General features: G+C 48.7%; 1 protein-coding gene across 1 annotated transcript in view; it reads left to right on the forward strand.

Moving 5' to 3' along the window:
• XPR1 (xenotropic and polytropic retrovirus receptor 1) overlaps window positions 1-7222 on the forward strand; it is a 105482-nt gene extending 98260 nt beyond the window's left edge. The window contains exons 12-15 of the mRNA XM_027894172.1: window positions 3742-3908; window positions 4164-4303; window positions 5036-5257; window positions 6876-7222. Coding sequence (XP_027749973.1) covers window positions 3742-3908; window positions 4164-4303; window positions 5036-5257; window positions 6876-6936 — 590 coding nt within the window. The 3' untranslated portion in view covers window positions 6937-7222. The remainder of the gene's footprint in view (window positions 1-3741; window positions 3909-4163; window positions 4304-5035; window positions 5258-6875) is intronic.
• The last annotated feature ends 3020 nt before the right edge of the window (window positions 7223-10242 follow it).

The following is a 10242-nucleotide window of genomic DNA, read 5'->3' on the forward strand; positions in this document are numbered from 1 at the left end:
GTTTTCTGGGACTGTGGCCATTCACAGCTTCAGTTCAAAGGTGGAAGCCATCCATTATTTATCTAGTTGACCTTCTGGAGCAATTTGCAGGTGTATTTGTGCAGTTTCCGCTGGAATAGCTTTTTATAGGGTAAACTGAGGATGCTAATGGAAACATCATGGTGAAGGCTGCAAACAGCTCCCTTGGTTCGCTGCTTCCCACTGGCCTTGGGGCAAGTGGAGACAGCAGGGCACTGTGGACTCAAAGAGCCTCTGACATAACTGAACACCAGTTGCAGGCATGGTAGTGTGAACATTGAAATCAGCCCATCCTCAGGTTTAGAGCTGCACCTGCAGCTTCGTGCACTGAGGTTTTGTGCTCGTGCTGCTTTGAATAACTGTAGCACAGGAAGCTGCTCCGTGGTGGTGCCCTTTGGAGCATCAAGTAGGAAGGTCCTTTGTGCCCCTCTCGGCTGGACTGGCAGTGGTGCTGCCAAAAGGTTGCTGCAGTCCATGGAATGTTGAAAACTTGCTCTTTTTTCTTTCTTGGAAAGGCTGAGATCTGCCAGGTGTCCAGAGCGCTTCTCTCATCCTGAGAATCTCCTTCTCTCGTGGTTTTTTGGTGTTTTCTAGCACATCATTAAACAAAGAAAAAAACACAGGATGAAACAGTTCCTGCTTAAATAGGCCCTGACATCATCATACATATGCAGAGCTCTGTATTGCTTCTGGAAAACCGGCAGGCCAGGAGTTGATGGAGCCTCTGGGCAGAATATGAATGCCTTGATTTTCTCTCCCCTGAGCAGCAGTGAAGAGGGCTGCTAGGACCAGCCAGCAGAGACCAAGCTATAATTGCTTGCCTGGAGCAGTAACATATTTCTGTACACCAGCTGAATACCAATGAGGACAGAAGGAAGGAAGGAAGGTATCAAACTGAACTGCAGGCAGGAGGAAAAGGAGGATAGCAATTAAAGGAAGGGACTTGGAGGCAGGGGCTGAAGACAATAGGCTGGTTCTGATTAGAGCATTTTACTAGGGAGTGATTTGGGGTTTTTGATGAATTTTTTTTTTCAGGAACTGAATGCATTGCAGAGTGGGTTGGTGAGAGAGAAAGCAGGAGCAAGGGGCCGCAGCGTGACCCCAGGTGCCACTGAAAAGGCTGGTGCAGAGCCAGAAGCAGGGAGAGGGAGCTGAGACTGGGGTAACCTAACTGAAAGCATGCACACATCCTTTAGAGATTGGTGAGGTTGATGCCATAAAATTTCTCAATTGGGCCTTTTTCTTCCCAGTTCACCTTTCTGTAGTTGCATGCAAGAACCTGTGCCATGTGCCCTGGGGAGGGAGGGAGGTTGGACCAGGTGACCCACTGTGGTCCTTTCCAACCTGACCCATTCCACGATTTAGGTTTAAGCAGCAAGATCCTTTGAAGTCCCCTCTTCCCATGTAATTGCCGACTTAGGATACAGTTTTGTTGGCCCCTTACATAGTTTGAGATGATAGTCAGGGGCCAGACCGCAGAACTCTGAAGGAACACCCAGCAGTGCCGCTCCCCTGCTCCTCTCCCTGCATCTGCAGGGCATGGCTCATCACCAGGGATGTGGCTGAGGGCATGGTGATGGATGGGACTGGCTGCACTGCCTTCTCCATGACTGCTCTGTGGGTGTGGAGTAAGACTCAGTTTGTTTGAATTAAGGGGAAAAAACCCCACCAAACCAAATACAAACATGTAACTAACCTGCAAGACTCAGGTGTTAGGAAGCATTGCAGCTTCTCAGGATGCTTTGGGGCATTTTAGGTGTTAAGAAAGCACATACCACCCATTAACTGCCTCTGAATTATCCTTTAGGATCTGGTAGTGGGAACTAAACATGGAGATCTAATGAGCTAAAAATAATACTGGAAAGAACAGGCTTAGTGTCTCTGAGTCACCGAATGTCAGCATCTGCCTTTTCTTCCTGAAATAATGTAGTGGAGGCTTTGGAGAAGCTGATGGGGGAGAAACGAAACTTCGCAGCACAGCCCTCATTGCTAAGCTCCAAAAACCTCACCTGTCTCCCCTTCTGTGGGCAGCGGCACTTTAAAAATAGCTGGGGAGATGGTTTCCAGGCAGCAGCGTTAACGTACCTGGGCATCCGAGCCCGTGTTCCGCAGGACTTGTGCGCTGCTCCCGGTGACGTCATGGCTCTGCAGCGGGAGGGATGCGGTGCTGGACCTGTCCCTGGGCACAGCCGAGGACGTGGGGCACTGCCCCAAGGCTCCCAGCCTTGCCCAGGAGCGGGGAGGCTGGTTAAACCTGAGACCTGCGGCGATCCTGTGTCCTTCCCCTCCGCCGATGTGCAGCGTCGGTGCAGAACAGGCTTTGCTGCATAAGCGCCGTTAATGGGTTTGCTTTAGGGGGTGTGTTTTGAGTGGAGAAGGAGCGTGTGTGTTTGACCTATATATCCTGCACATCGTGTCCAGGAAGCCTGAAAGGGGTAATGGGAGGAACGTGCTCTTACACTATGCCTCTCATTTTCACCTCCATTAATTTCATCGGATTGCTGCGTTACATTTGGATTGCAATTGTTAGAAACACAAAGGGAAGGGGAGGGCAAATTGCCCTGTTGCTCTCTCGGTGATCAGCGTCGGAGATTCTGTTGTTTTAAAGACACGTATATGGAAAACAGTGCTGTCACCTGCTGTGGCATCGGGTTTGGACTGAAAACATTGTGCTTTTTATGTGTTATTTGATTTGTTAGAGGGAATCAGTGAATGGGCAGTTGCCAAAGGAGGAGACTCCTGCTAGCAATGAGATGCAATGTGTCTCAGCCTTCCAAAGCATCACAATGTGTTTTGTTTGCGTGAATTTTATGAGCCATCTTTCTGAAAGCAAACAGAATTATCAGATCTGTTTTGTTTTTCCCCAGCCAACTGATGTAGGGAAATGTAGCTGAACTGAAAGCAGGATAACCTTTTCAGGGGGGAAATGGGAAACAACTTGGTTGAAAAAACATATCTGAGGTGAGCAGATGGTGGGCTCACAGTCCCGTTTCCAAAGAGGAGCCCTATGTGGGTATTTAAAAGTCAGAGCCTGCCTCAGGATTTATACATAGTTGTGAATGTATTTCTGCTTCTTGTTTATTTTCCCTTGCCACCACAACCTCTGAAACGGCCAATAGTAATTCCTGTACTGCCCGTGCTCTTCCAGGCATTTAATGCACTAATTCACAGTTGTTTATGTTTATACAAACTCAAGTGTTTTCTTACCAAACCCTCCTGACTGAGCATTGCCTCATTGCTGTATCCTTTGCGAAATGTGGTGCTCAGCTTCCACCTGCTGTTCAGAGCCAGAATGGCAGCTCTGCCACAAGTGCGAGATCTTGGAATATCCTGAGTTGGAAGAGACCCACAAGGATCATCGTGTCCAACTCATGGTCCTGCACAGGACACCCCAGGAATCCCACCGTGTGCCCAAGAGCGTTGTCCAAACGCTCCCTGAGCTCTGGGAACCTTGGGGCTGTGATCACTGCCCTGGGGAGCCTGTTCCAAATATTACTATACATTTCAATCCCGAGCGCGAAACGTTGAACGAGATGAAAGTGGAATTTAAATAACAATATAAAGTAGGTCCTGGTAAGGTTTTTGGTTTGGTTGGGATTAGCTCCTTGGGTTTTCCCAGAGCTTGGATAAAAGGGGTGTGATTTCCACTGCTCAGTTTGTAGCTGGTTTAGGAAGCAATCTTCTTTCAGTTCTACAGGAGTGTGTTGTTCTTCTCTTTTCCAGCTAAAAACCACAGCGACACCCAAGTGTTCTTCTACCTGTGGATTATCTTCTATTTCATCAGCTCGTGCTATACGCTCATTTGGGACCTGAAGATGGACTGGGGTCTCTTTGACAAAAATGCTGGTGAAAACACCTTTCTCCGAGAAGGAATTGTCTACCCACAGAAAGTGCGTATGCAGCCTGCTCTTACACTAGGAAAGCTTTTCATATTTTAGCCAAACCTGCCGAGTTTAGAGAATGTTGCAGTTGGCCGCTGCGTGCTACGGGCTGGGATTTTCCAGCAGTAGAGTTGATTTGTTTGAAAACAGAACATTTCTGCTCAACTTGCTAAAGGCCGAGCAACAAATTCTGTAGCTTCCTGAAGAGGTCTCTTCCGTGCAGAACGTGTCTGATGAGCTGTCCTGTTCCTGTCTTTTCCCCAGGCATACTACTATTGTGCCATTGTAGAAGATGTCATCCTGCGTTTTGCATGGACCATCCAGATCTCCCTCACTTCCATGCAAATCTTTCCCTACGCTGGCGACATCATTTCTACTGTATTTGCCCCGCTCGAGGTGTTCCGGTAAGGCTGCTGGACTCAACTCTTCGTTTCTCTCTTGCATTTTTACTGTGTAACCATGAGCAGGAGGGGGAAAAAGTGCCTTGATCCTTGGGCGTGGAATATACCAGACTTTGAAATGGAAAACTAGGTCCAGCGAGAATATTTAATCCAAACGGGGTGCTGAGTGAAGAAAGATGTAGAGGGCTCTGCCACAGCTTGGGGCTGTGTCCTTCACCTGTGCTTGCAGTTTGTTCTGAACCTTGACATAATCTTGGGGGGTTAGTTTTTACCACATTTCTCCTCAAAATTTCCAGATGAAATTTCCAGTTGGAATTTCACTCGATTCCCGAGTTTCCAATTTTCAAATCTCTGCTGCATTTTTCCAAATGCTACTTCGGGTTCCGCGTCATCCGTTTGGATCCTGCAAGGTTCCCAGGGCTCTTTGCACACTTGTGCTCTAGGTGGACCCCCCCACACACCCCCCCAGCTTCCTGAGAAGAAGCTGACCCTCCCTCAGGCAGATGCTGGAGGTTGTCTTTAGCTATCCATGCTGTCATCGTTAGGACAAGGAATGATGGGAAGATGTAGCAGGTGCTGCTGTTAGTCACTGGTTGTTTTTCCCTGCTCCCAGCCTATTCCCAGAGGCACTTTGATCCATGAGAAGAGTCAGTGGTATCCTGGTGCTTTGCCAAACGCAGGAAATGCCTATAAAAGCGGAACTCGGTCGACAGTTTTCTCTTCTTCTCCATCCAGGCGGTTTGTGTGGAACTTCTTCCGTCTGGAAAACGAGCACCTGAACAACTGTGGTGAGTTCCGTGCCGTGAGGGACATCTCCGTGGCGCCGCTCAACGCCGACGACCTGACGCTCTTGGATCAGATGATGGACCAGGAAGATGGAGTTCGGAACCGCCGCAAGAACAAGCAGTGGAAGCGCAGCCTGAGCGTGTCCTTGCGCAGGCCTCGTCTGGCTTCACAGTACGTTCTGCCTCCCTAGGGCAGCAAAACCACGTCTTGGCGTTGCTCTTTTAATGCCTCGGGACCACTTAGGGACTGAGGGTCAGGCAAAGATCTCAGCCAAAACAAAAAAGGAGAACAGGTCCCACGAGTAAACAGATGTGCCTCTGCCGGGGAATTGATCCATCCTTTACGTTATCTTGGGCTTCTGGTAAAAAGTACTGGAAAAGGGAGTTCCCTTTTTACGAGATTCTCCTTCGGCAAAAATAGCCTGTAGGAGTTGCCAGAGGTTAAAAATGCAAAGCTACAAGAGAGGTTCTCTCTTCTTCTCGGCTGACCGTTTTGGGGGCTTATGAAGAGGAGGGAGAGGGAATTTTTATACAGGCAGATAATGACAGGACAAGGGGCAGTGGTTTTAAACTGACTAAGGGCAGGTTTAGATTAGATATTTAGAAGAAATTCCTCCCTGTGAGTATGGTGAGGCCCTGGCACAGGTTGCCCAGCGAAGCTGGAAGTGTCCAAGGCCAGGTTGGATGGAGCCTGAGCAACCTGATCTAGTGAGTGGCATCTCTGCCTATGGCAGGGGGTTTGAAAGGAGATGATCTTTCAGGTCTTTTTCCACCCAAACCATTCTGCAATCCTATAAGACTCCAGTTATCCTTCAGTTAACGTTCACGTGAGATTTCAGGCTCCTTCCTCTCTCAAACCTAATCCCTTACATTTTTTTCTTCCCACCCCGAATGCTTCTCCTGAAGGTGTTGGCTGCCTGTCTTCCCTGCAGTGTCAGTACTCTGAGCATCATAGGGTGGCTCCAGTGTCCCTCCTGCCCCCGCTGCACAGCTGCAGAGCCCTGCCCATTGGCCAGGGAACAAGCTGGGGCTCCTGGGGAATGCTGAAGCACAGCGGCTCAGGAGTGTTGTGCAATCTCTCTGCGCGGCGCTGCATGGGAGGGGTGGGAAGAGGAGGAGGAGGAGGCTGTGACTGTCAGAAGGGTGTGCTCTGGCCTCAACCACAGCCCTTGGGCTGTGCTTGGCTCATATCTGTGTTGGCTTAAAGTACACAGATGGGACCAATAGCCTGCTAGAGACTGAAAAGCTTTATGCAGAAGGGATGTGGGCCAAAGCCTGGTCAGATTCCCTATAACCATTCCCGTTTACCCCTCTGACACAGGGCGAATGGAGATGTGAGTGACATATCCCAAAAAGAATTTGCTGCTCTTTTGAGCAGCCCGGTGGCAGATCAAGCAGGATCTCTGCTGCAAGGGTTTGGTGGAGTTTTGTGGGGAGGGCCGGATGGATGCTCCACCCCCAGCAGTGCCACGGTGTCCCTGGCCATGGGGTGTCACAGCCTGGCAGGTGACACTGGCCGTGGGCACAGGGTGGCCGGCGTGGTGTGGCATGAGCAGCGCCACAGGAGGAGGATGCTGAGGGACAGCTGGGGCGTCTTTTTAAGGCTCTGTTATTCCCAGTGGGAGTGGGAGGGTGTGGAACAGTTCCAGTAGCTTGTTTATCCCCTCTCTGCATAAGAAAGACTTTTAGTTTTTCCCGTTTTCCCCCAAGTGCACTGTGGGTTTACTGCCTGTGTGTCGTAACGGGGCATTTCTTCTCCCCAGTGAGAGTTTTCCATTTGTTTTTTCCAGGTCCAAGGCTTCTGACACGAAGGTGTTGATAGAGGACCTAGCAAACGAAGTCAACACATGAGATGGCCACGTTCTCTTATTCCGCATCCTTTGTTTTCTCATTCTGTTCCCCTCTTCCCCAAGTAACCCGAATCTCTGGTACAGTTCCAGCTGAAAAACAGGAGAAAACACTGAACACGTTTTCCGAGCTCTTCCAGACCAGATCCTATGGACTCCAACAAGCTCATTGTGTTTCGTTTCTTTTCTTCTGGGTTAATTTTAATGTTCTATTTTAAACAAACAAACAAACAAAAAAAATAAAATATTTTACTTTGTTTTGCCAATAAAGAGGACAGTTCAGGAAAGAAGGATTGTTTACAGTCTCAACAAGGACATACAAACCTTATCTGGATAACGAAGCATCGTAGGAACTCCCTCATGGGACAGTGCCGAGAGCACACTCAGTTTCTGCTTGGTCCGGTTTTGACTGGTTGAAACCGGACTTAAGTTTTTAAATCTGATTTTTTTGTTGGGTTTTTTTTTTTATGTGGTTTTTTTTTTTTTTCCTTCATATCCAGCGCTGAGGCACTGGCTGCACTTGCAGGGAAAGTGCACTTAGAGCAGTATCTTCATTCATGAAGCTACTTTTTAATTTGATGTAACTTTTCTTATATAATTTTTTTGGAAATACGATGTATCTGTTGCATATAGTTTTCACATTATTTATGAAACTTAACAATCATATGAGAGTGACTTTGAGTCCTGTGCAATGAAGGTTGTAACGGTAAAACAAATTGGGGAATGTAGATCTCCATCTCCAGGGTCGTGGGGTGATACCCTGCAAATACCCCTCTCGTGAGACAACTCGCACCTGTGTGTACCTTCTCTCTCTCTTTCTTTCTTTTCAATTTTATTTTAAACCAAAGTTTCTCTTTCTGATTTTTTTTTTTTTTTTAGTTGCTGCTACTGCATCTGGGCATGTCTCTTGTGCCAGTTCAAGGCCAGCTTTTCCATGCAGCTTTGTGACAGAAGTGCAGATGATCTTAAGATGGTCCTAAGGAAAGGAGAGTTGGTTCCCACAAACAGCACAAAACGCTGGGCAAACAAAGGCTTCAAAACTTCATCCTCCTGATCAAAAAGTACTTTTCAAAGCCTTAATGATCCTTAGGTGGCGTGAGGGCATCCCAGTTTGAGCAGAGAGCTTTTTTGGGTATTCTGCAGTATAGCAAAGGGGACAAGGTGAGGAGGTGTGGGACAGGGAGGAGGAGGTTCAGCAGGCTGGAGTTTTGGAGTGGTGGAGTGTTTCAGGGAGCATGGAAAGGGCTGTGGTGTTGCCCACCCGGTGGGAAAGGTGAGATATAAAAAGGCTCTTCCCGTGGCTTCTGGTTTGGCATAAAGCTGCTGCTTGCTATCCCAGTGAGCTGCCCTGTGGCTCAGCTGTTGCTCCTACTCCTTGCCTCATTTGTTATCCCAGCTGGACAGGGGGATACTGTTGAGCAGACTTGGGTGAAGGACAGCTGTATTGCTGAGCAAATGATGTTGGAAGAGTGATGGGAATTTGATGGTCTCATCGGTCTCTCCTCCTGTAGGATGGCAAAAACGGGGGCCCGCAGAGTCTTGCTGTCCTTCCCCTGGCATACCATGCTCTCTGGGGGTCTGAAAGGAGGAGTGAAATTCCTGGAGTAGGATCCTTGTGTTGATGTCTCTCCGGTGACCTGCCTCTGGTTTGGGTGGTGGAATTGCAGGAATCTCTGCTCAGTTGCTGTTTGGTGATTGCTTTCTTTAATTAGCTGTTGGCGTGGCTTCTCCAGCGGACGATATGTTGCGTTTCCTCCGTTTTCCTGATGTGCCTCTTGCCCAGAGGAACTGAAGAAGGAAACGTGTTTCTCTGCATTTAATTGGACATAGATTAAAACTCCGTTGTGGTCCTCTCACCTCCCACTGTGTCAGGCTGCTCTGGTAGGAGGACAGCTGGACGAGCCGAGGTCATGCTGGTCCCCACCTCTCAGTGCCCAGGAACCTGTTTTCCTGTGTTTGACTAACTCCCTTAGGTCTGCTGATTGTACTGAAACAGAGCATTCCTCTTTGTACTGCAGTGGAGTCTGAAATATGAAGCCCCTTAAATTATTTGAGGTTCCTAATTTACATTGCAGCAGTTGGTGCTCATGCAGGTGTTTCCAGAGGTGGGGAAGCAGTGCAGCCACACCTGCCATGGGTATGGGGGCATTAGGGGAGGGCAGCTGCACCAGGAGGGGGCAATCCAAAATTATTTGGATTAATTAAAGTCAAGTAACACCACTGGTGTTACTTAAGCGAGTGGGGTTTTATACAAAGAAATTGAGCTTTACTAGTAATTTGTCCTTTAAGAGGGGAGTTAAAAATACAGAGAGACTTTGTCAGCAATTTGCTCTAGTGGAAGGTAGAGCAAAAGGTAGGGTGTTGGAGCTGTGTGGTCTTTAAGGGCCTTCCAACCCAAACCATTTCATAGTTCTGTGATTTGGAAGTGATGCCAGTCCCCTGGGAGCACTCTGCCTTCCTCAGCTGGGCTGAGGAGAGCAGGGCATGGCTGAGTGGCCTGTGTCCACCTGTCCATCCTGCTGCTGCTCTGTCCAACCCTCTGCTTTGCAACCTGGTGGGGAGGGTCAGGGTACAAGTGATTAAATTCTTACTCTGTAATTTACCCAAACCCTTACAGGAAACAAGAATTCAGCATGTCCATCTGCTCTGCTCCCTGCTCTGCTCTTTCCCTTCCCTTCTTCTCTGTCTTTGCTGGCATATGAGGAGTAAGAAAAAATAAAAAAGGGAGGTGGCGCGCTGCAGCTAGCAAACATTATCTCCTAAAATAAAACATCTTCCCTTTTGGCAGTGAAGATGCTGTCTCGGGGGAAAGCAGCCTGAATTCCCAGAAGTGTGTGGCTTTTAAAGGCTCCTAGCTCCCAGCCCTGTGTCTGCCTGTTCCCTCCCTCCCTCCCAGAGATTTCTGAGAAGTCAGGCGTGCAGATTCCTCCTGAGAGCGAGCACTGAAGTCGGGATGGCTCCGAGTCTACGAGAACATCTGGCCAATAAAGGGAGACCTAATGAAGCAAAGCAGATGGTGAGAGAAAATAGCCCCGTTGCTCCTTGGGAGGGCAGCAGGAGCGAGGGGAGAGGGGCCATTCCCAGGGTGGCTTCATTTCCTGAGCCAGGCTTTGCTAATGGGTGCTTGGAAACACTCCTGGAGGGAGAGCAGCAGGGTAGCAGTCCAGAAGGATTCAGAGCAGAGTTAAAAGGATCTGGGGGAGTTTTATCCAGCACTTTAGTTGTTGGGATACAGCTGGATGGGAAGTGGAAGCTGAGGCAGGTCTGTGCTGTGGCTTTTTGATGTTGGGCTCTGCCTCACCTCATAAGT

The sequence above is a fragment of the Empidonax traillii genome, unplaced genomic scaffold (assembly GCF_003031625.1).
Source record: "Empidonax traillii isolate 1590-97213 ecotype Southwest subspecies unplaced genomic scaffold, ASM303162v1 scaffold419:size1009643, whole genome shotgun sequence".
In the NCBI taxonomy this organism is placed as follows: domain Eukaryota; kingdom Metazoa; phylum Chordata; class Aves; order Passeriformes; family Tyrannidae; genus Empidonax; species Empidonax traillii.